The 25520-nt window shown below is 47.0% G+C and overlaps 3 protein-coding genes across 6 annotated transcripts; 2 read left to right on the top strand and 1 right to left on the bottom strand.

Annotated features, from left to right (window-relative positions):
• The first annotated feature begins 1864 nt into the window (after positions 1-1864).
• Positions 1865-5073, top strand: bspry (B-box and SPRY domain containing). The gene is made up of 5 exons (XM_007900193.2): positions 1865-2038; positions 2549-2779; positions 3348-3373; positions 3890-4014; positions 4448-5073. Exons 1-5 carry the CDS (start codon positions 1922-1924, stop codon positions 4972-4974), a joined length of 1026 nt encoding a protein of 341 aa, XP_007898384.2. The 5' UTR covers positions 1865-1921; the 3' UTR covers positions 4975-5073.
• A 3936-nt stretch (positions 5074-9009) lies between these two features.
• Positions 9010-10671, top strand: hdhd3 (haloacid dehalogenase-like hydrolase domain containing 3). 3 transcript variants are annotated; one of them, XM_042337585.1, is made up of 2 exons: positions 9010-9070; positions 9541-10671. In XM_042337585.1, exon 2 carries the CDS (start codon positions 9583-9585, stop codon positions 10294-10296), a length of 714 nt encoding a protein of 237 aa, XP_042193519.1. In that variant the 5' UTR covers positions 9010-9070; positions 9541-9582; the 3' UTR covers positions 10297-10671. The 3 variants fall into 3 exon arrangements, with proteins under 3 accessions (XP_042193519.1, XP_042193520.1, XP_042193521.1); XM_042337586.1 differs by having other exon boundaries at positions 9024-9070; positions 9546-10671; XM_042337587.1 differs by lacking the exon at positions 9010-9070 and adding an exon at positions 9086-9109 and having other exon boundaries at positions 9546-10671.
• Positions 10672-11107: 436 nt separating this feature from the next.
• alad (aminolevulinate dehydratase) lies at positions 11108-25098 on the bottom strand. 2 transcript variants are annotated; one of them, XM_007900195.2, is made up of 12 exons: positions 24972-25098; positions 20847-20977; positions 19830-19880; positions 16510-16606; positions 15619-15754; positions 15081-15164; positions 14522-14610; positions 14350-14405; positions 13727-13814; positions 13378-13464; positions 12323-12452; positions 11108-11803 (listed from the first exon to the last, which is right to left on the bottom strand). In XM_007900195.2, the coding sequence occupies exons 2-12, from the start codon at positions 20960-20962 to the stop codon at positions 11742-11744; spliced, it is 996 nt and encodes a 331-aa protein (XP_007898386.2). In that variant the 5' UTR covers positions 20963-20977; positions 24972-25098; the 3' UTR covers positions 11108-11741. The 2 variants fall into 2 exon arrangements, with proteins under 2 accessions (XP_007898386.2, XP_007898387.2); XM_007900196.2 differs by lacking the exons at positions 19830-19880; positions 20847-20977; positions 24972-25098 and adding an exon at positions 17430-17518.
• Positions 25099-25520: the final 422 nt, after the last annotated feature.

The following is a 25520-nucleotide window of genomic DNA, read 5'->3' as shown; positions in this document are numbered from 1 at the left end:
CTGTTGATTTATTTGGATTCAACACCCACATAGAATGTGCTGGGAACATGTTATACTATCTTGTTATAAGACTGCGACCGTCAGGAAGGTGGAAAGCGAACTAGATGGACCTTGGTCTTCTTTTCGTTTAGCATTTCTTATGTTCTTATGTTCTTAAAGCGGATGTCAAAGATCCATGGCACATTTTGAAAAGGGTAGAGAGTTTCTCCCGTATCCTGGCCAACAATCCTCCAGATAGAATTGGTCACTCACCCATGGCTGTTTGCGGCACATCACCATGCACCAGTTGCCTGCTGCATTTGATGACAAAGTACACAGTCGCTGCACTTTACATTATATCCTGTGAAGCGCTTTGAGATGGCCTCCTGTTGTGAAAGGTGCTATGTCAAATGGAGGGATTATCATTATTATTATTTTTTTTTAGATATGTGTCTAGTTCTCACCTGAATGCTGATATGGATTCTGCCTTGGCTGCTGCACTTAACCCACAAAATACTCGTTCAGTTCACTTTACAATATATACTGTGAAGCGCTTTGAAAAGTCTCAACGACGTGATAAGGCGCTATATCAAATACAAGGATTATTACTATTATTATTCACTACAGCAATTGGCGGAGCATTCCACAATCTCTGTTTCAAAAAATTCTCCTATTTTCCCCTCCCTGCTTTTGCTCCGTTGCTAATTATCTGAAATGGGTAATAAATAACTGCAGTGAGGATCACAGGCTGTTTTGCAATGAGCAGTGTTCTGGTTATTACTGAGATTGACATTAACAAGCAATGTGTCTCTCGCCCTCGTCTCCCCGCCTGTCGACACTGATCTGCTGCATTGGTGTTTGCAATTGAAGCTGGCTTCACACAGTGCTTGCACTCGCCTTTCTTCGCCACTTTCATTTCAACACAGGGACCTTCCGAGACCTCAGCCTCCGCAGCAAAATTAAAATCGACCTTGCAAATTTCTCTCTCTGACGCTCGTTCTGCAATCTCTCGACCCTCCACTGTGCGTTGAAGCCAACTGACGACTCACTGCTTCAGACTGGATCATCCAGTGAGCAGAAAACTGCTGTTTGTCTTGCAGGATACGTGAGCTGCGATTCAAGCAGAGACGTACCGGATAAAATCGGACACTCACTATTTGGCTGTTTGTGGGACATTGCAGTGCGCAAAATTTGGCTGCCGCATTCGCCTACAAATAGACAATCACTGCACTTTACAGTAAATCCTATTAAGCGCTTTGAGATATCTCCCCGATGCAATAAGGTGCTATATAGGTGTTATAACAAATGGAAGGATTATTATCAGTACCCATCATTTTGCATAAGCAAATTCACAACAGACAGAGTTCTACATATGCAAACCCCTACAAATGGAACTCGACAAGACAAGGTCGAATTTCGGGGGCTAGGAGTGCTGGTTCTGCTCTGAGGTGCAAATAACTGGGGGTGTCCTGTAGCTAGTTGATTAGAGAACAGGGCAAATACCTTCCGATAACCTCCCCTACAATCAGCTTTAACAGCTGTCCCTGTCCAAGCCCTCGATTTGAAGAATGACCACTTATACTAAATGCTGGTCGGCAGCCAGCACTGACACAACTGGTCTGAGACGCGAGTCAGCACCATATAAGAGAGGGAGAGCCAGGATTCCCCTCTGGTTGGAAACTGGTTTTCAGAGAGAATTTAAGAGTTTGTTTCCACAATTCTGTGCCCCAACCCCTCCCCCATGCTGCGAGGTTCCTTGGGTTTTGTCAAGCTGTACATCATAATAATAATAATCCATACATTTAGAGCCTCATTAGGACATTGAGACGTCTCAAAGTGCTTCACAGGATATACTGTAAAGTGGATTGACTGTGTTTGTGTGGACGAAACGTGGCAGCCAATTGCTTTAAGACAGGAACAGGAGCCATGGTTAAAACACGAAATGAACTTTGTTTTGCAGAACAAATTGGTTGATATTTGTGAGAAATTGCAACTGAGGTTAGCTTCAGTGGAGAGGTTCGTGGAGGAAAGACTGAGCGGCAAGAACCACAGTGTTAAGGTCAGTTCCTGTCTCCCAGTGTCGTTCTGATAACAGACACCGGCTCAGTTTGACTGTTGATCGGCTTCAATGCTGATTCCAATGATTGTTATTCGCAAAGAGAAAGGACAAAAATCCTCCAGATAGAATCAGTCATTCGCTTTGAGGCGAATTGGCCTGTCCACTCACGCCGCTCGGCAGGCTCCAGCCTACAACATGTCCCTTGCCTGGCCCGCCCCACCATCGGCGGTCGGGCCTTCAGCCTCTCTGCCTCCACTCCTTTGAAACTCCATCGCACAGTCTCATCTCCTCGCCTTGCCTCCTTCAAGGCTCATCTCAAGACCCTCCTCTTCGATTGTGCCTACCCCATTCCTGCCCTCCACCCCTCCTGACCGAACCAACCACCAACTCTGGTGTGGATTCATGACTGTCCAGTGCCTTGGGATGTCCTCCTGACGGGAAAGCCGCTGTACAAATGTAACTTTTTGCTGTTATTATCGGTCGAGCTTCACTGGAACCTTGTGCTGACAGGGAGAGGCCAGCGTGGCCAGGGAGCTGATTATCCAGCGGCTGAACCACGTGCGGGAGGCGTGCGAGAGTGAGGAACAGCGTCTGCTGGAGGTGGTTCACGCCGAGGAGGAGCGAGCCCAGCAGAGCATCCTGACCCAGAAATCCTACTGGTCCGAGTCCCAGGACAAGCTGCTGGGAATCAAAGCCTACCTGGTGGACACCCTCACCAAGATGGACGACGCCACACTGCTTGTGAGCTGGCCTTTCTCCCTTGCTGCCGAGACCCATTTTATCACAAGCCTCATTTTTACATTCTCATAGGAACTGGAGTAGGCCATTCAGCCCCTCAAGCTCAAGCCTGTTCCGTCATTCTATTAGATCCTGATTGATCTGTACCTCAGCTCCAATTACCCGCCTTTGCCCCATATCCCTTGATACCCTGACCTAACAAAATCTATCTAGCTCAGTCTTGAAAATTTGAATGGATCCAGCATCCACAGCCTTGGGGGAGAGAATTCCAGATTTCCACTAACCTTTGTGCGAAAAAAAATGCCTCTTGGTTTCACTCCTCTAATTTTAAGATTATCCCATAATAATAATAATTATAATAAGCCCTTGCATTTGATATAGCACCTTATCACGTCATTCAGACGTCTTAAAGCGCTTAGACAGTGAAGTGGGTTGAGTGTATATTTTGTGGGCGAAACACGGCAGCCAATTGCGCACAGCAGTGTCCCACAAACAGTCATGATTCTAACTAAAATTTGAATAAAAAGATTCTGACCCAAATCCCTTTCTTTCTCTCTTTCTTTCTCGGCAGAAGCTGCAGTCGGATGTATTCGAGAGGTACGTTCACCCTGTGTTGCCAAAGTGAGGTTTCATACCAACCTCCACGGTCCTCCCCCCCCACCCCCACTGTTTTGTCATCCCCTACCTTGCCCCTCCTCCTCGCCCTCCCCACACCACCATTATTGTCGGGTGAGCTTTCAACCCCTTTGCCCCCACTCACTCCCCTCTTACTTCCCCTCTGCTTTTGAAACCTGCCTAAAGACCTCTTCCTTTGACTGCCTTTGGTCGCCTCCTGTAAAGCTTTTTAAGATGAAAGTATGTGGGGGCAAAGTGGTTGAAAGTCCCCGAGTCATTTGCTTAATCTAATAATAATAATCCTTGCATTTGATACAGTGCCTTATCACATCTGCGAGATGTCTCAAAGCGCTTCACAGAACACACTGCACTTGTATATTTTGTGGGCGAAATGCGGCAGCTAATAGCGCACGGCAGTGTTTGTAACAAAGGTTACGCAGGGTCTCAGGGTAAACCGTGGTCTCCTGCGAATGATTCTTTCCCTACTTTGTAATCCAGGGCAGAAGAAGCGGAGGGAATCCTCGAACCGCAGGACTCGGATAAATTGAACTTCAATCCCATGTGTGCTCGCAGTCACCTCCTCGACAGCCTGTGGGCATCCATTGCCATGATCTGCACAGCTGGTCAGTACTATTCCCCTGGCATCACCAGGCTGCCTCTCTCGTTCACATGTCTACATTCACGTCATATGCTGTTGTCTGCTTTATGTTGACCCCACATTGGTAGGAATAGCGTTGCCCAAGTCAAAGTGCGGGTTAGCCATTTTCTAACCATCTTTGTGTTCCGAAACATCAATTCCCGGGGTCTTTTTTTGGGTGCCAACCAGGACACACAGGAATCCATCACCGCGCTTAAGAGTCTCCAAACTGAGAATTCCACACAAAAACATGGACATTTTGGGTTGTCTGGACTGGAGTCTACGCTCTCTCGCCAGGGCAACACCACCCTGCTCATCTAATCCATGGAAAGTATAAGCGAGTTGTCCAGAACAAAATCTTAGTGTGTCAGGGGTAACTGTGGGTGTTTAAATTCATATTGCAATCTCCTGCATTCCAGGGGTCAAGAATCTACACATTGACGAACGCACCATCAACCAGTCACTGATCCTGTCTGACAATAAGAAGGTCCTGGCCTTTGTGACCAAGAAAGTCCAGAGGTACCCGGACTGCCCCGAGCGGTTTGACTACTGGCCCAACGCCCTAGCGCTGGAGAGTTTCCAATCCGGGATCCACACTTGGAAGGTGGACGTGGGCAAGAGCTGCGCTTACAAAGTGGGGGTCGCTCAGAACTCTCTCTCCCGCAAATCTCCCGGCCCGGAGTCTCGGCTGGGGTACAATGCCTTCTCCTGGGTCTTTTCCCGCTACGACGAGGAATACACTGTCACCCACCACGGCAAACCCCAGGCCCTGGATCTGCTCAAACGACCCACGCAGATTGGCGTGTTGGTGGACTTCGAAGGGGGTGAAGTATTGTTCTACGATCCCAACTCGTGCGTCCTGATACATTCCTTCCGTGCGAAGTTCACGGATCCCGTTTATGCAGCATTTGCAGTCGCTGACCAGAGCATAGCCATCATTCAGTAACACAGTGACGGAGGCGGTTGGGGGGGGGAAAGGGTTGTTACTTGTCTCCCAAGCATTCAGTGGTAATAATAATAATAATCCTTGCATTTGATATAGCGCCTTATCACATCTTCGAGACATCTCAAAGTGCTTCAAAGAATATACTGTAAAGTGAATTGACTGTATATTTTGTGGGCGAAATATCAGTGACCATCATCCTGCAAGGCAAAAAGCTTTACAATGGCCAAGGGTTGAGCCCGAAAGCTCCAGTGGTGTCAATGTATATTCATTATTGCTAACAGATTGGGTCGTGGTTAGATATTTGTTTACGGGGCTGGGGGTGGGGACTAATGGACGTGAGGTTAACACGTAAAGAGGTTGAAAGAAAATAATAAGCTTCAGAAAGCAATGCAGCCTCTTTCCGTGTGTCCGTTTGGAGCTGAGGCCATGGCACATTACCTGGAGTTAGGAACGACTGGATCAGTCACCAGGTGGTGAAGCAGTTTCTCGGGTGATGTGGTGGATAGATTTGATTCCTTGCCTGTCATTTGCTGCTCAGTGCCTAAGAAAATAGTAAAGGGTCTATGTGTGGTGGTGGGGAGGTGGGAGAGATACAAAAGTAGGACTAAACAGATAATAATAATAATAATAGTCCTTGCATTTGATACAGCGCCTTACATGTCAGGATGTCTCAGAGTGCTTCTGGGGAAGACTGCCAGAAAGTGGGTGACCCATTTTATCTGGGGGTGGTGTTGGCCATCAGGAGAAATTCCCTTCTCTTTTCGAATAGCTCCATGGGATCTTTAACCTGTTAATTCACAGTCTTAATCTGGAGACCGGTTTTACTCGGAATCCTGGCTTCCCAATTAAGGATTTAAGAAATTTTGAGTCATCTTGAATTTCAAGGCAAAAAAAAAAAATGGTCTGACAAAAACATAGGAAAAGGGAACCTCGGTTTAATGTCTCATCTGAAGGACGTCGCCTTTGACACTGCATTAGAGTGTCAGCCTAGAATGTGAACTCAAGTCCTGAAATGGGGCTTGGTTGCCTGATGTAGTGTGTATTAACCTTCTGATAGCCAACACAGACACAGGGAGCCCTCACAGGCATGGTGGGACGAATGGCCTCCTTCTGTAACTTTCTCTGGTTTCCACGCCTGTTTGTCTATGTTGCCACCTACTCCTAATTTCCGCAGTGCCTTGAAACAATTTTGATAATCCCACAGTCCTACATGGAAGTGGGTTTCAACCTCATTAATTAGACCTAAAACTCCACCTACCCTTAGCCTGACAGACCATTCTTTTTTTNGCCTTAAAATTTAAAATGACTCAGAATTACTTAAAGTCTGGATCTGGAAGCCAGGTTTCCTTTTATTAAGAGCCGAGTAAACCGGTCTCTAGATTAAGACCTTTTTTGTTTGGTCAGCTGGCACATGCGGAAACCGATCACCGTGCTTAAGAGTGTCCAAGCCGAGCTGAGAGCTTCATGCATCCCACCTACACATGGAAGTCCCAGAAATAGATTGTTGGAATGGGATGAGCACTCTCCCCTCAGCGTATGACCCCAACTTTGTACAGTACTCCATGTGGAAGCTGCTGTATAAATGCTAATTCTGGAAATTATTCGGCACAGGTTGGCAAGAACCAAGGCTTGGGGAACCCAGAGTGTACATTGGGGTAACGGCAGGAGTCTTAAAACTGCAAAGCTTGCCATGATATTAACATCTTAAATTAAGAATTTTCCACAATTTCTAAAATGGATGTTTGTTCCTAAATTGCAACTCCTGGTACCTGTTGATTGGAACGTCAGCTTTCAAAGGAGGACATGGCTTGATTTTACCTCCTTCCCGCATTTCCACGCAGCATCTGGGAGCCCGACCCCAGCAATGATCTTTACCTCGGGCTGCGAGGAGAGAGTTCCTGAAGGCCAGAGCGACCGATTTGGTACGGATTTCCTACGCTGCGAACGGTTGCTGACTCCATTTTCTTAAAAGTTAGGTCGAAACACAACCCAGTTGGTTATTTTATGACATGTGGGCAGAAAGTGTGTCAATCGATAGTGCCATAGTGTCAAAACTGACCCGTTGAAGATGGTTCAGGGACCTGCAAACTCTGAACCTAGGAAGAACAGAGGGTAAATTATCTTCATTCTCTCAGGGGCTGAGATATGTGGTGTGTATTGCGCACCCCATTGCTCTCCTCTGCTCGTGCCCTTCAGTTTAGCAAACTCGGGCTTAAAACACCTACATCTTTGACCGTGTTTATAGCCACCTTCTTCTAACAACCCCCCACCCCCACCCTGTGTTTGTACAATTCTCTGAGACATTACCCTGTGTGGAGGGCGCTGTGTAAATAAATGCAAGTTGTTGTATTCATTAAAAACCTTTTCTGTAGCCTCATGCTTCAAGCTCACTGCCTCTCAAAGCACTTTGGTTCCACGAAGCGAGCTTAAGCAAAAGAAGTCACAAAACCTAGAAATAGGATGTGCTACACTACAGTGTCAAATTTAGTGGGACCAAAGGGCATTGGTGCCTTGGGGCTTACAAGGGCACATATAGCTGGAGAGGTTTTGGAAAGATTCCACTTCTGCAGCAGCCTTGTCGTGAAAATGTGAGTGTCAGTCCAGTCTCCGTATTTGATGAATGATGAATGTATTTGTTATTCGGAAATGTGTTAATAAAAATGTATTTAAATGGGCCACATTTACGATTGTTCTTCTGTTATGCTAATGAAGCCAAACTCCTCCGCCAGAGATAACAGTGGTTGTTTTGTGTCTGAGTGGCGTGCAGCAGGATTATCTTCGCAGATTATGATCACAATAATCCTGGCATTTGATAAGGGCGCCTTAACACATCTTCCAGACGTCCTCAAAGCGCTTCGCAGAATATACCGCTAAAGTGTAGTGACCGTGTATTTTGTAGGTCAGGCCCGCACCACAAGCAGCCATGAAGTGAATGACCAGTGTCTCTGCCAGGAGGAGGAGGAGCAGGAAGAGGGAAGAAGGTCCTGTCGCCAGGGTTTGCCAGAAATTAAAATAGTCTGTAGCCCAAAGTCAATCAAACACGAGCCGCCGAAAGTATCCCAATATTCTCTGTGGCCTCCTCTGGGGAGCAGAGTGACCAGTTGCAGGTTAGTGCTTCTACAATAATAATAATCTTTGCATTTGATATAGCGCTTTTCACGTCTTCTCGACGTCCCGAAGCGCTTCACAGAACACACTGTAAAGTGAATTGACTGTATATTTGTGGGCGAACGCGGCAGCCAATTGCGCACAGCAATGTCCCACAAACAGTCGTGGATTGAAAATGACCAATTTATTATTGTTTTTGGTTTTGGAGGGATTATTATTAGGCTCTGTGTGGAGTAAGGAAACTTGCCCAAGGTTTCGCCCTCTGCCTGGAATTGAACTCAGGTCTCTCACTTGCAAAGCGAGTGCTCTAACCACTGAGACTCCACTGAAACTCTGGTTAAGAAAAGATCCGCGAAGGAAGAAAAACAGGTCTCGTGGGTTTAAATTAACGCTTTACAGGATGAGGGCACCCGCCCAAAGCCGTTGTTTCCCCCCTCCCGCCCCCCCCCCCCACCCCCCCCACCCCCAGCAAATACTGTGAGGATTGTGTCTGAGTGATGTGCCGCAGGATTCTCTCCGATGAGACGTGAAAGGCGTTGTTGTTGTTGTTGTTGAGTCTTGTTACTCACTAACACACACACACACACACACACGCAGAGCCGCCCCCTCACCTGGCAGCACTGCTCTCACCTGGGCTGGGGGCGGGGCTGGGGCTGGAGGGGGCGGGGCTGGGGCTGGAGGGGGCGGGGCTGGGGCTGGAGGGGGCGGGGCTGGGGCTGGAGGGGGCGGGGCTGGGGCTGGAGGGGGCGGGGCTGGGGCTGGAGGGGGCGGGGCTGGGCTGGAGGGGGCGGGGCTGGGGCTGGAGGGGGCGGGGCTGGGGCTGGAGGGGGCGGGGCTGGGCTGGAGGGGGCGGGGCTGGGGCTGGAGGGGCGGGGCTGGGGCTGGAGGGGGTGGGGCGGAACCGTCTGGCGGCAGCAGCGGGTTTCCGGGGGAGCACTTTCGGGGGCGGAAGTGGAGTGGATGGGGGAAGAGTTTGGTTGGCGCACAGGTGAACAGACAGACCTGAGGCTCGGTGACAGGGCTGGGGGTGGGGGGGTGGGGGAGGGGCTGGGGGTGGGGGGTGGGGGCTGGGGTGGGGGAGGGGCTGGGGGTGGGGGGGGGGGGGGGGGGGGGGGGTGGGGGTGTGGGGGTTGGGGGGTGTATCTCCACCAATCATAGCCCCCCCACGCTGCCCTGTTGTTGAGTTATCGCGGTAGGGACCAGGTGTGCACTGGAGGGGGGTTGAGGGTGGGGTGGGGTGGGGTGGGGGGGGGTTAAGGCAGTTACTACCTGAGTTGGTGGAGCAAAGGGAATGGGTGGGGGGTAGTCGGGGGTCTGCAGGAGATCACAGATTAAATAGAGACACGGAGCCCAGAATCTACATTTAAGTATTTAATTCTTCCTCTTCAATGTCGCTTTCCACTGACAACACCTCCCGCCCTCCCCTCCCCTCCCCCCCCCCCCCCCCATATCCCGCAGTGCAGGGGGTTTGCTCACTGATCTGAAGGCGCAGGAGGGAGGATGAGACTCCACTTGCTGACCTGGGACGTGAAGGATACTCTCCTCCGAGCGCGGAGGCCGGTCGGTGACCTGTACTCGTCGGAGGCCAGAAAGCATGGAGTCCAGGTGAAAGCCGAAGATCTCAACAAGTCATTCGCTGAGGCCTACAGAACGCAGAGGAAATCGTTCCCCAACTACGGCTTAGCTCAGGGCTTGAGCTCCAAGCAGTGGTGGGTCGACACGGTCAAGCAGACCTTCCGTCTCTGTGGGGTGAGCGAAGATCGAGTTCTGTCCCCGGTGGCAGAGAAGCTTTACCGAGACTTTGCCAGTGCGGGCAACTGGGAGACGTTTGCTGACGTGAAGGGCGCTCTGGATCACTGCAACAAGCTGGGGATTCGGATGGGGGTGATTTCAAACTTTGACCGTCGCCTGGAGCAGGTCCTGTCTAGCTGTGAACTGCGGCACTACTTTGAGTTCGTGTTGACCTCGGAGGATGTTGGGGTCACTAAACCGGACCAGCGAATCTTCCGGGCGGCCCTGGAGATGGCCCGGGTGGAGCCGCCGCAGGCCGCTCACATCGGGGATGACGTACGGAAGGATTACCTGGCGGCCAGGAGCGTGGGGATGAATGGTTTCCTGATACGAAGAGATGATGAGGCTCTGGATGTAGAAGGAGTGGTACCCAGGGTCCACATCCTCCACTCACTTCAACAGCTATGCAACATCCTGGAGTGAAAGTAAACTAAACTTTAAACTAACAGTGTAACTGGGTGAAATATGGCGATGGTTGGTGCCATTGGAAGCTGACGTGGAGCAGGTCATTTACTAAAATTCAGTTTGTCGTTAGGAAGTTTGACCGAAGGACTCAATTTACATGTGACCATAAGGGAACCATTCTTTCCTTAGGAACTCTGCCTCTGTACCTCTGGATTGAGGCCTATCACCTCAGTGTGTGTCACCTGCCGGGTAAAGATGTTTCCTGTGGAGCAAGTTGGGAATGTTGACTAGTTCTTCCAATCAGTTTGATATGAAGAAGCCCTCACTGGTTTGCTTCCCAGAGTACCAAAATAATAATAAAATTGGTCACTCAATCCACGACGGTTTGTGGGATACTGTTGTGCGCAATTGGTTACCGCGTTTCTCCCACAAAATATACACCATTAACTTTACAGAATATTCTGTGAAGTGCTTTGAGACCTCTCAACATGGTGCTACATTGAATGCAAGTAGGGATTTGTTTTGGGCTGGACCTGCTCCAAGTTGTTGCTCTCAGTACCTTGGCCAGCAATCCCCTTAAATTGCTTCATTTGAGAGGGACGTTGTTGGGTGCAAAACACCTGGCGTATCCGCCTACAAAATAGTCACTACACTTTGTATTAAATCCTGTGAAGTGCTTTGAGATGTCCTCCCGACATGAAAGGCATTACGTCAAAGGCAAGGATTATTATTATTTATGAAGAACAAGGAGGGGACAGAATTTCATTCATAAACCTGTTTTGTGATTGGATTGGTGCTGTGAAGTAATTTAAATGAGTGAATAAATGAGTCAGGTCACAATTTGTCTTTATTGTATTAAAAATCACAGTTTCCTTTCATTTGAGACTGCGAACATTTCAAGTGGAACAAGCAGCAATGACTGTGCCTGACACACACTGTGTGTTGTCTAGTGAAGTCTGCAGCCAGTCACTACACTCTACATCTAGTCACAAGTAGTTCACTTTGGTCAGTTTTGATATACCCGCTGCTGTCAGTATTTGCAGTGATTATAAATAGACACTTTCACAGATACATTGCTTCACTGAACAATTGTCCATGAGCTTTTTGTCTCCTTTCCCTAGTTTCTCACAATCCTAAACAAACACACTCACACACATACACTTATATTTCCACACGAACACATACATGTGTGTATATTTATGTGTGTGTGTGTGTACATATATGCACACACACACATACATACAATACACACCCTGCCACCCCAGATCTCAAATACTTCTGTGAAAACACTTTCCCTCTAAACTAAAAAAAAAACTTAGGTTTTAAAAAGAATCGAGATGCTGAAAAGGTATTTGGATTATATTTGAGCCGCTGCTGGATATGTTCCGGGGGAGTGAGAGGATGCAATGTGGTGTAATATTCACCGGGAACCTCCGTGGTCTGCCCCAGAGAAGAAAGCAACATCACACTTCCTTCAGCCATTTCAGCAGCTGTGGCACGTAGTAGGTGATGATGATATCAGCGCCTGCAAAACCAATACACAGTAGGTCAGAGTCACACATTGCACCACCGCTACTTCACCCAGCACAAGCTGATACTGACAGAGCTGTGCGCTGCTGTACCACCCTCACCCCTACCCCTAACCTCTGTATGAGGGGAAGGAGTGGGGAGAAGAGAGCATGAGGCTATAGAAATTTACAGGAAAGTTGGAATCCATTTGGTCCATCGCACCTGTACCGTCTCTCTGAAAGATTTCTCTATTTAGCCCCATTCTCCTGCCTTCCCGCACACTATTATAGTTATACATTTACTGACAAATACACAGTCACTACAGTTCACAGTAAAATTCTGCGAAGCGCTTTGTGGAACCTTGAGGATGTGCTTAGGTACTGTATCAAATAAAAGGATTCTTATATTACTTTCGTAAGTATTAGTGTTAAAGAATGGCCTCCGTCTCCAGCCACCTTTGGCTATTTTGAGTTCATCGTCTTCTCCGAGAAATGTGCGCTGTTTAATGTAGTTTGTTGCTCGGTTGATGAATTACCTGCCCTCCTGAAGCCGGTCAGAGCCTCCATCACAGCTGTCCTGAGGTCGAAGGCTCCAGCTTTGGCCCCGTGCCACAGCATTGCAAACTCCCCCGAGACGTGATAGATGGCCAATGGGTGCGTGGGGTACTGAGCGGGCAGAAGGCACCAAGTTACTACTGTATTACACACAGGAGGTTCTCACCAATGTTCATGTCAATGACTACAAGCAATGATCTCAAGCTAAAGGATAAGCAGCGCTGAGGGGAGCAACTGCGTTTTCAGAGGTACCGTTCTGATAAGAAACGAAGACCAAAGTCCTGCATGCCTTTTCGGTTGCATGGCATGTTAATAGAACCCGTGACACTAAACCGAAATGAGAAAGAAGTTTCTCCGGGTCAATTAACTTCCAGATTAAATTGGGCAGTGCTGCACACAAATTGGCTGGCACATTCGCCCTCAAAAACAGTCGCTACACTTAACCTAATTACTGTAAAGCCCTCCGAGGCATTTTGATGTTTTAGGCGCTATATCAAATGCAAGGATTATTATTATTTTCCTACAATAAAAGTTGGACTCAAAAGAATCAATCTCAATTGTTTACAGGCACCTTCATGCAACGCACTATATATTTAATCCTTATTACACTTATGAAAAACATTGCATTCGATTGCTCAACAGATTAAACCCACCAAATCTCAAGCTGAAATCTTCCTGACTTCTGAGCTGATCTCACATTCTGGTGGGGGAAAGCTCAACATTGGGGCTCAAGGTGTGAAAAGCTGTGTGTGGTGTGAAAAGGTGTGAATTATTTTCAGCTGGTGGGGGTCTGACCTGTGTTAAAAAAAACATCACTGTGCTTGAGAGTTCCATGTAGGTTTGGTTGTCATTTGTACGGAGTTCACACTCTGTCCCTGGAGACTGACCGCAGTGGGAACGCTAAAAAGTGTGCGTGTTCTCAGAGCATATGTCTGAGCCTGAGATGGAGATTTATTAGTTGATGGGTAAGTGATGGCAGTGAGGGGAGAGGCTGAGGAATGAACGTTAGCTGTGAATAGACACAAGTGAATCTTACTTTGGCCTTCACATCCCGGACGATGTCTAGGTAGGGCATTCCAGGTTTCACCATTAGCATGTCTGCACCCTCACGTACATCCCGGTCCTTCACCCCCAGAGGAATTGCACCACAGTCAAAAGTCATGCATTAGAAATGACACACACGATTCTTCACAATACTTAAAAGATCATTAAACTTATTTTTTTTAAAAAGCCATTTTCACCAATAGATAAATTTGGTCATTCATGGCTACTTGTGGGGACATTGCCGTGTTCTACAAAATACACAGTTACTGCATTCAAATATAAACCACAATATTCATTCATCCAATTGTTTGTTGTGTTCAATTTCCATATTCCACACTTACCACTGCTCGGATGGCCAGGCCTCGAGCCCCCGGGGGCAGCTGGTAACAGCGACGGTCTCCAAACGCTGGCTTGGACTGTGCTGCTTCACTGTTGGAAAAGAATACAACAGACCACAGGTTACTATTAAAATCTGGTACTTCATGTCTTTTCCTTGCACTTGCACAGCCTTTAACACCCAGTCTCTCTCACACCCACACCAAGACCCACTCACTTGCAGGCGCGTGCACACATACACACATAACCCACGCACGCGCACACGCGTACAAACACACAGAGTCACTCACACATACACTCAGAGTCTCAATCACGTAGACCATACGTTAATCAAGCCGATCAAAGCCAGCTCAACATTACAGGGAAACTTATGCAGACTTGAGCATCAATAACACCTACACTGTGACCCCCCCGGAGCACAACTTCAGACTGTGTGTCTGACTGTTTCAGAAGCCTTAAAAGGATACAGGGTTGAGTGGACCCAATAAATTCAAACCTGGAACCCCATGATCTCACGGCTGGTCAGGGCTGAATTGCCTAAGGTACCAGGAGTGACATACACCAGCAGGACATGTAATTGTTACACCCAATGCCAGTTACACTGATGATTTCAAAAGCTGAGACTTACCGAAAAGGCCCATAATAACAGGAGGCAAATTTCGCACTGTAGCTCATTAATGAAACCTGCAGAGAAATTAAATAAGGATTAAAGCCTGAGCGACAATGATAATAATAATAATCTGTGTATGTGTTATAGTGCCTACAACATTGAAATATCGCTCTGCACAATCAGGTCTTACCTTGTTGCCCATATCATTCGAGATGAGAGCTTGTTTCATGGCCCCGACTCTTCCATCCATCATATCTGAAGGAGCTACAATATGGCAACCTGAAAGGCAGATTAATTCTCCTCACTTTCAGTCCCTCAAAGCCAATCTCTTCAGGCCCCTTAGCTTTGTAATGGCTAAGAGTTCCACCTAGCACGCAGATTTACCTTTGTCTGGAACTGTGTGCTGACACTCTCTCCCCAGGGGAATGCACCCTGCTCGCTTAATCTCAGAGAGTTTAGGCACTCACTCGGCAAGAGCCAAGGATTTGGGGTTCCCAGTGTCGGGGGTGGGGGGTGCATGTGTGGGGGGAACTGCTGTGGTTTAACCAGCTAAAACTTCACAGTTTCCATTACTGACAGGCTTCCTGTTGCTTGTCCAGTCAGGATCCCGTAACCCGATAGGTCTTAATCCTTGTAGGGTTCTGTAATTTCCTGGTCACTGACTCCCCTTCACTGTTAATTGACTACATGTTCCATGCAGTGACATGCAGTCTCGCAGGAGGTCATCTTCTCCCCAGTGTTGCACTCACCTGCCTTGGCGTAGGCCAGAGTCACCTCCGACAGCCGCTGGCAACTGGCTTCATTGTTCAGAGTCCCATCCTCGCGGAGGATTCCTAGCAAAAACAATTACAACAACTGTTGTGATCCCGCTTTATATCTGAAATTGTGAATATACGTTAACCCATGCAGTCGAAAGAATTATTTTAATCAATGGTTAGAAATGCTTATGTTGAATAGACATGATTTTGATTAATGGTTAAAAATGATTATGTAACTAGGAAACTATCAAGACGGCTTGTTTATTGTAGCTGAAGGTTGTTGAAGATGACAATGCAGCACTGCATTGGAGTAAGTATCAGACTAGACTATGCACTTAAAAGTCCTTACGTGGAACTTGTATCCACAATCATCTGACAACTCAGTTATCGACTGAGCTAATAGTTTACCGTCTCCAATTGGTCTCTCCACTAGCTCATTACTCCCTTACTGTTGTTCACTTGAACCCCTACTACCTAACCGGATAAACCCGCAGGCACCTTACTTTTCCCACCTTGGCTGTTTGCTTACCACAGTGTCCATGTGAGGTGTAAGGGCAGAGGCAGACATCGCAAGCGATCACTAAACCTGGGAACTTATTCCGTAGCGTTTTAATGGCTAGTATGGTTGGTGTGTCCTCGGAATCAGCCGCGGATCCTCTCTCGTCCTGTCAGAGAAAACATGAAGAACAGAAGTTGAATGAAATGATGACTTATATGTTACAGATACAAACTCGAGGGAACCTTTGTTATAACACGGTCTCTGGTACCAATTTCTCACTGACCAAGTTAGAATTGAGATGTGGAATCATGGTCAACATCCAGGTGGTCAGATTGACACTGATATTACTTCCTGTGCGCAAGAAGTCCCGCTGTCGCTTCCTACGCTGCAACATACACCGGAGGTAACCCAATGACCCAGGCTGGCGCAGAGTGGACTTTTCACATGGTGGAACTTTTAGATCAACAAATGTGTCGCTGGTCAAAGAGCTGCAGTTTCGTTGCAAGTCCACTTTGGGAACCCCTCAGTGTCCTGCAACTGGAGACTTTTAAAGTGGGGAATGTTGTACTAAAACAACGACAACTTGCATTTATATAGCACCTTTCATGTAGGATAACGTCTCAGAGTGTTTTACAGAGATAATTTTTAGGTGGGATTTAAAGACAGAGAGAGATAGGAGGGGGGTGGGGGGGGGGGGGGGAGAGAGAGGGAACTCCACAAGGTAGGGGCGAAGTGACTGAAGGCACGGCCACGCACAGAGCGGTGGAGAAGCCAGGGATGCACAGAGTCCCGAGGTAGCCCAGCTGAGGGGAATCAGCAGAAGGGTTGACCAGGAGAAGGTCACAGAGGTAGAGAGATGCCAGGCAAACACAATTAAACAGGGGGCAAAGGCCTGGCTAGAAACAGTGCTCCAACTCTTACCTTGATCAGTTTGGCGGGAACACCGAAGATCAGCACGCAGGTCAGGCCATCGTCCACCAGGGGGCGCAGCATCCCTTCCAGTTTATTCACGCCATATCTGGTAGAGAGAAGCAGAATGAGGCCCTGAGAGCCACTGGCTAACAGCAATAATATTTCTTGCATTTGAAATAGCACCTCATCACGTTGTCGAGACGTCTCAAAGCGCTTCTACTGAAGTGCAGTGTTTGTGTGTATGTTTGTGGGGAGATGCAGCAGCCAATTTGCACACAGCAATGTTCCACAAACAGCCATGCGACCAATTTCATCTGGGAGACTGTTGGCCAGGACACCAGGAGAGAGAAACGCCTTTCTCTTTTCGTATAGTGCCATGGGATCTTTAACGTCCACCTGAACAGGCACAGGCGGGAGCTCAAACTTCTCATCCAAAGACGGCACCTCCAACAACACGGCACGCTGATATTTGTGGATCCAAGCACCACGTCGGGTCTTTCAATTCACAGTCTGGAGTAACACAACATAGTGCACTGTGAACACTGCATTGTTGAAGTGCCGTCCTTCAGATGAGACATTAAACCAAAGTCCCATCACTGCTTATTCAAGGGGACAGTAATAATCCTATGGTACAACAACAAGAACAAGATTACATTTGTATAGCGCCTTTCACGTCGGGAATACTATTTCAAAAGAGAAGAGAGTTTTTCTCTCCCAGTGTCCTGGCCAACAATCCCCCAAATAATATTTGTCATTCACTTCATGGCTGTTTGTGGGACACTGCTGTGTGCAAATTTGCTGCTGGGTTTGCATACAAACACACAGTCAATGCACTTTATAATAAAAGCCTGTAAGGCGCTTTGAGATGTCCTCCAGACATGAAAGATGTTACATCAAATGCGCAGGTTATAAAATAATCAGTACGCAACCTGGGTCATTTCAATCTGCACGTTACTGAACTAAATACAAACAGCTCCAGTCCAGAGTAAGTCCGCTTTTGCTTCAGGCAAAGCGTTATCTGGTTGATTAAATTCTTGGGAGCTGAAAGGATCTGCATTTCAGAAGCAGTTTATGTCACAGCTGCAGTGAGCTGTGTGAGCGAAGGTGACCTTCGCACGGAATCAACCTCCAATCCAACAAAGTGACGCCTGTTAACGGGCGGCTGAGTGCAAGCCACGAGGCTTTCCTCACTCACTGTTCCTGGGACTGTTCCTGTAGGATTCCAACACAAAGCAAACATCCAGACTTGTGAACAAACTCAGAGAAGTGCCACCACTTAACAGCAGCGCGGAAACTGCCCAAGTCATATCCAAGATCGCGGCCAAGGTCAAACCGAGAATGATAATAATAAACTTGCATTTGATACAGTGCCAATAAAGTCAAACCATCCCAAAGTACATCACAGGCAATTGGTGTGAAGTGTAGTGACTGTATTTTATGAATAAACACAGCAGTGTGCTCACCAATATTCCACAAAAAGCTATGAAGCGAATGATAATAATAATAAGAAGAAGAACGATCAATTTTATCTGGGAGATTGTTGGCCAGGTTATTGGGAGAAATTCCTTTCTATTTTCTAACCTTCCCATGGGACTCTAAATAATGATAATCTTTGCATTTCATTTAAATAGTGCCTTATCACACAGAGACATTTCAAAGTGTTTCACGGAATATACTGTAAAGTGAATCAACTATATATTTTTGTGGATGAAACGCAGCAGCCAAATGCACACAGCAGTGTTTTACAATAGTCATGGATTTAATGACCAATTTGTTTTTAAAAAGGGATTATTATCCCCGGAAAGTGATATGATATACAATGGCACAGACTAGTTGGGCCGAATGGCCTGTGTTCATTCTATGAAAATAGCCACTTCAATGATCATTGTCAGCAGTGAACAGAGCAATTTTATCTATTGGAGCAGCGAAAAAATAAGTCACATCTTCAATGCTGGTTACTGCCACAGCAGCTCCCCATGAACAGCTTATCTTGGGATCAGCGCAGTTTCACAGAAGCCTTGTTATCAGGCGATGCCAGCTCACAACCAGCGAGAAAACACACACAGTGCCTTGGGCTGCAGAGGTGGAGAAGTGAGATCGACGGCACGGGTTCTGCCACTCAGAGAAAGGAAAGTGACTGCTGTGTCATTCCCACGCCCAACTGAAGACAGCAGCACGTTTACTCCCCTTCCATCGCCTCTCCTCCCCCCCCCCCCCCCCCCCCACATACACACACATACGTTTATGTATAGAGACACATTCCACGTATGTGTGGTGCGAATGGAACTCTCAGTCTGGTTTGGCTGCAGTATATGTGATGGATTTCTGCTTGTGTCAGACACCCAGTTGATGAAAGAAGAGTGCAGCAATTGTAATATTGGGTGGAACGCTTGCTCAAAGCAGCAATACAATTTTCCCACAAAATATTTACAGCAAGGGAGTTAGTTCTGCATTGTCAGACGTGGTGTTCTGCAGATAAGATGTTAACCTGATGTCCCGCCTGCCTGTGGACAGCATAGATCTTAAAACGAGAGGGGCTTTGTCTCAAGTGTCCTGGCCAAGAATCCTTCAGATAAAATTGTTCATTCATCACATGGCTGTTTGTGGGACCTTGATGGATGCAAATTGGCTGCCACATCTGCCATTTTACACTTTACAGTCGTCTGCGGTGAAGTATCAAAGGCTACTGTTATTATTAGCCGTGCGCAATTGGCTGCCACGTTTCACCCACTAAATATACAAAATATACTAAATATAAATAAATCCACTTTACAGTACATTCTGCGAAGCGCTTTGAGACGTCTCGAAGATATGATAAGAAGCTATAACAAGCGCAAGGATTATTATTATATTACATAATGTTCATAACTGATATATGGTATCTAAGAGGGATTGTATCTTGTTTCAAAGTATTTAATTTTAAGCACAAGGGTCAAATTCCGCTATTGTTAAGCGCTCTGAGACCTTATCCGTAACGAAGGGAGTTATACAAGTACAAGTTATTGTCATTGTTGTATTTTCAGCGATGTTGTTGGCTGATCAGTTCGCTCCCACAAATAGGTTCTTAATATTAAATAAGTAATAATCCTTTTGTTTTACGTAACGCCTTTCACATCAGGAGGATGTCTCATATTGTCTCAAGTTTAACGTCTCATATGAAGGACACCACCTCCAACAACCCAGCGCAAACCCCAGCACAGCCCTGGAGGTCAGCCCAGACTGTTCAGAGTTCATAGTCTCGGAGTGGGGTCAACCCCTTGACTCATAGGTGAGAGTGTAACAACTGAGCCAAGGTGACACCCATCACTACTCACACAGATCTCCCTTACCTGGCCTGTCCTGGGAGACTGATGATGGGCTCCACTGCATCAGCATTGTCACTGAAAAAGGCAAAGAGCAAATGTCAGGATCTGCTTCGAGTTCAATGTCCAGTCTACAAAAATATAAATAATAATACAACAACAACAACAACAAGATTCCATTTATAAAGCGCCTTTCACGTCAGGAGGACGTCCCAAGGCGCTGCACAGTTGGGTCATGACCCGAGCAGGGGGGAAATGGTCAGGGTGAGGGGAGGGAAGGGAGGGAGCGAGGAGGGGGAAATGGTCAGGGTGAGGGGAGGGAAGGGAGGGAGCGAGGAGGGGGAAGAGAGTCGAGAGGGGAGCTGAAGGCTCGGTCAAAGAGAATAATGATAATAATCATCCTTGCATTTGATACAGAGCCATATCACGTCGCCGAGACATCTCAAAGCCCTTCACAGGATAATAATAATCCTTGCGTTTACCCAGTTCTGCACGATCACAAATTTTAAGATTGTTTTTTGGATGAGCCAGGTGTCTGACACATGCAGGATCACCCAAACCTGTCTTGCACATAATTAAGCCACCCACACATGGATATTACTCTGTGTATTGGAATGGAATGCGCGCTCTCTCCCTGGAGGGACGCGCCCTGCTTGCCTAATTCCAGACAGGGTTAGGAGCCGGGTGGCAAGAGCGCGGGCTTTGGGGACTCAGGAGTGTGCGTTGGGGTAACTGCTAATGTTTAACCAGTTAAAACTGCATAGCTTGCCATTGAGAGCACCGCCTGACAAGCTTCCCATTGCTTTTCCAGCATGGTTTTGTCCTACAGAGTTAACGGGATCGGAGTGGGAATTTTCAGACAGGATTGTCTTAACATCTGACTGTTCAGTGCTTTGGGACATCCTCCCAACATGAAAGGCGCTCTATAAATATAATTTTGTTGTTGTTGTTGTTGTTGTTGTTACGCAGTGGAATTTCAGACTCGATATCCAGAGGGCGCATTAAATAATAAAAGTCTCTCTTTCTTCCTCTCACAAAACTTACGTGACAAAGATGGGGTAGATGAGGTTGTTAGCGTTAAAGGTGGCACCACAGGTCTGCCAGGCACGGAGCAGGGGGTGTGAGTAACCGCTGTGCAATAGAGATTCCGACTGCATCATCTTCACCCCACTAACCTGCAAGAGCACAGAAGCCTTGTGAGTGATGCTCAACAAACAACCAGGACCAGTGCTGTGCCTCCATAATAATAAAAATAATCCTTGCATTTGATATAGCGCCTTATCACATCATTGAGCCATCTCAAAGTGCTTCACAGAATATATTTTAAAGTGGATTGACTTGTGTATTTTGTGGGTGCCTAAACCTTGCCTAAGGTTTCGCTCTGACCGGGAATCAAACCTGGGTCCTCGCACTTGTAAGGCAAGTGCTCTAACCACTACTCTACCAGAGTCCATCTGATATAGTGGATCCCTTGACACTAACCTCCCCCTCTATCAACAACCCCATGTAACGCTCTACAAATCCCAGTTTCCCCAATCCAGGAAATTGTATTCATGAACTTGGTTGAGACAAGAGAAAGCCCTCAAGCAATGTTAAGAGTAAAGTATTTGAATGTTTTTCTGACAGCACAATTCACGTGTTGTTCCAATTTGTGAAGTTAATTCAGAATCTCACTCCAGGGGGTTTGCAGTAAAGTTTCTGCCAAATGACTTGAAGAAAATACAACACAAGTATTCAGCTCAGCATATCCCTGATTCACATTACTGGATAAACAGAAAGTCCACGTCCCTTTGCACAGGTTCATCACACTCTGTGCTGGTGTCTTTGTTCCACATGAGCCGGTCTAACCCCACTCGCCTGCTCCCTCCAAGCCATCCCATCCCTTCCACATCCTTTAATTTCTGATTCCTTCCTTATGTACTCTTGCCTCTCAAGGAGGCCATAGACATAATGTCCACTCAATCTGTAAAGCAATCCAGCCTTCAAAGAGCACTCAATAGGAGGTTAGAGCAGTGAGAAGCACACAAGGTTTGTTTTGTCTCTCGGGTTCTGGCTTGGTGCCTGATGAAGCTGCTCTCTGAAACACAGCTTGTGCTTCACAGAGAGTGCACTGATAGCTCAAACCCGTCACCATTGAAAAACTACACGCAACCTAACCTCCAGTGAACAATAAAGAGCCCCAGTAAGAGAACCCTCACACTGTGCAGGACATTCATCAGTGCCAGGAGTGTGCCATGTCCCCAGTATTACATAATTCATTTTCTGTGAAGCAGGAACCCTCAGGTCTTCTCTAAGTCCCGGGTTTCGCCCCCTCACACGCACACACAGTTAGTGCTGCAAGTTACAAATTCCCACTGGTCCAAACCCGCAGTAGAATTGCAGCAAAACAAAGCCACTTTACTCCTTCTCAAGGTCCCAGACTGAATCTGGATCAGTGTAATATAAACAGTTTCAGTTACAAAGCTTAGACTGTGCTCTTCTGTCCCGTCCATGTCAGTGGTCGTCTCTCTCTTGTGTAAATAAAAATAATAATAATAATCCTTGCATTTGATATAGCGCCTTATCACATCATTGAGGAATCTCAAAGTGCTCCACATAATATATTGTAAACTGGATTAATGGTGTATTTTGAGGGTGAAACACGGCAGCCAAAAACAGCAGTGTCCCACAAACAGTCATGGATTGAGTGACCAAAGAGGGACTATTACCCCCAGAAAATGATCCATCAATCCACTAACAACCGGGTTCCTACTTACTGCTAGGTAAACATTTCTGGGTAAATAACTACAGTAGTTGGGGAGCAGGGTCTGTAAAATCCCAACCAGTAATAATAGCACAGCGTGATTGCCAGGCAGCACTTTCGTGTTAATGGCTGACTTTCTGCGTGATTTCAGATTTTTTAGTAAGTAAATATTGGAATTTCACATCCCAAGCACACCATGAGTAAGCCTGCGTTATGACGGGATTCATTTCTTTTTTAGGCTGCACTAATAAAATATTGAATGACTCAGCTTGACTCAGATGATAGCAAAGGCTCATGTAGGTCAAAAGTTTGTGAGCTCAAGGCCCAAAGCTCACAGCCTTGGCTTGTACTCCAGAGCAGTATCAAGGCAGTCCTGCAGCACTGAAAATGCTTGTCATTCTTTGGATGAGGTACGCAAAACTCGCATAAGTCTGATCTGTATAAATCGTACAATCGCCTCAGTCGTACATCTGCCCCGGTCCCAGTCAAGAGTTTATATTCTATGCAAGTTTGACATAGCTCATACTTTGCATTAGTCATATTAAATGTATGGTCCCAACTGATGTGACTTACGTAAGGTTAACTGAGATTAGTGTCTGAGAATAATCCTTGGTTTGAACATAATGACAATAATGTCAAAACAGCTCAATACATTTTATAGTAATCACTGTCAAGTGTGTATTTGTAGAAAAACACAGCAGCCAATTTGCTCACAGTAATGTCCCAATAACAGCCAGGAGGGGAATGATTAATTTAACTGGAGGATTGTTGGTCAGGACACTGGGATATACTCCCTTTTCCTTTTGAATAATGTCATCGGCTTTTTAATATCCAACTGAACAGGAAGATAAATCTCAATTTAACGTCTCATCCCGAAGGATGGCACAATTTAGCGCTCTCTAGTACTGTACTGGAGTGTCAGGCAAGTGTGTGATCTATCTCAAAGCGCATGCAAGTATATATAGTTATACTAAATATAGTTACCACTCCGTTTCCTCATGTCCTTGCCTCTCTTAGTTTCTATGTAATCAGATCACTGTTGTAATACAGATTGTCATGATATTTATGAAGCACACAATCTGAACTGTTGCGGCTTCTCCCTCTTTATATCCCAGAGCTGTTAGTATAATTATAACTGCACAATATCCAGCTCCATGTCACAAGGAGGTGCAGAGTATAGTTAATTACCGTATACTGTATACTGTTCTTACTTATAGCATGTTACATTGCTCTCGAATTCCAGGTTAATACACGGTGCAGTTAGCTACAATACTGAATGTTATACAGTGCAGTTCTTGTCCGCGATGACCAGTCCTGTCTATGAGCCGGGATGGCCGTACTGTCATCAGCGGTGCTCTGGAATACTGGGAACCACCCGGCTCAGGGACCGGACCGGAGACCGTCACGGAGGGCTGGCCCGCTTCCCACAATCCGTGGCCAAGCCTGTCACCTCGGAGCCAGTGCAGCTCCAAAAGCAGACCCCGCTTATCTCTCCCCCTCTCCCCCAGACGAGTATGAAGTCGGACACCCTTGAGCCTGCCTTAGAAATACTGCAGAGTGTCTTGGTGTACCTGACTGCTCAGGGCCAGCCCTGGCACCAGTGAATTGCACCTACATACACTAATTACACAGCAGTTACACTGAGCCCAACCCCATGGGTGTCTCAGCCTTAGGGTAGGTAGTAGCCTCGCAGTATAGCCAGTTATATTCTAGATCCCCCCCCCTCCTCCCGGCTCTCTGCTGATTTACACAGCATCGCTACGATGTATAAATAATAATAATAATAATCCTCGCATTTGATATCGCGCTTTTCACGTCGGGAGGACGTCCCAAAGCGCTTCACGGAACGCACTGTAAAGTGAATTGACTGTATATTTGTGGGCGAACGCGGCAGCCAATTGCGCACAGCGATGCCCCACAGACAGTCGTAGATTGAAAATGACCAATTTATTATTGATTTTGGTTTTGGAGGATTATTATTATTAGGGCTGTGGGTGGAGTAAGGAAACTCGCCCGAGGTATCGCCCTCTGTCTGGGATTGAACTCAGGTCTCTCACTAACCCCTGAGCTCCAGGACTCCAAATAACATGGTATTCATTGGCAAAGTCTCTGTTAACCGCACGATGCAGTCAGTTGCAATGTGTATTACTTTGAACACATTGTAACCCCCTCCAGGTCTCACTGTGTGGGGGAACTACACAATATTGTTGCAAACACGTGTTACAGTGTATTCTGAACGCAATGTCTCATCAGCTCCAAAAATATACAGAGACGTAACAAAAAATTGCTACACTGTATTCCCAACTCCACACTCTCTCTCTCTCTCTCTCTCTCTGCGAACTGTTTGCACCCACAGCAGCAGTCAGGTCCAGTCCCACTGCGGTCCAGTTCAGCACAGCTCTCTGCATCAGGATCTGGGATCTCACCTCTTAACTGCTGCTCCTGTTTCTGCTCCTGTTTCTGCTCCTGTTTCTGCTCCTGCTTCTGCTCCTGCTTCTGCTCCTGCTTCTGCTCCTGCTTCTGCTCCTGCTTCTGCTCCTGCTTCTGCTCCTGTTTCTGCTCCTGTTTCTGCTCCTGCTCCTGTTTCTGCTCCTGTTTCTGCTCCTGCTTCTGCTCCTGTTTCTGCTCCTGCTTCTGCTTTTACTTCTGCTGCTCCTGTTTCTGCTCCTTCTGCTGCTTCTGCTCCTTCTGCTTCTGCTCTTGTTTCCTGCTCCTCCTGCTCCTGTTTCTGCTCCTCTCTCCGTGAGGACACCAGCAGTCTGGCAGTGCAGTGCAATGCAAATGCCCCGGAAACACAGTCTCCAGACTGACAGCCGGAAGCTTCCTTCTGTGTATTTTATTTTCTGCAAAAACCTCCAGCACTGAGACAGAAGCCACTGACTGACTGTCCTGTGGGGTCAGTGGGGGGGGGGAGGGAGCAAAGATCAGGACATGCACTGAGCTGGGAAGCACACACCCAGCCATTTGCAATAGCT

The sequence above is a fragment of the Callorhinchus milii genome, unplaced genomic scaffold (assembly GCF_018977255.1).
Source record: "Callorhinchus milii isolate IMCB2004 unplaced genomic scaffold, IMCB_Cmil_1.0 Scaffold8, whole genome shotgun sequence".
NCBI classification, from domain to species: Eukaryota; Metazoa; Chordata; class Chondrichthyes; order Chimaeriformes; family Callorhinchidae; genus Callorhinchus; species Callorhinchus milii.
Note: the sequence above shows the minus strand (reverse complement) of the source record. Positions and strands in the feature narration are given on the sequence as shown.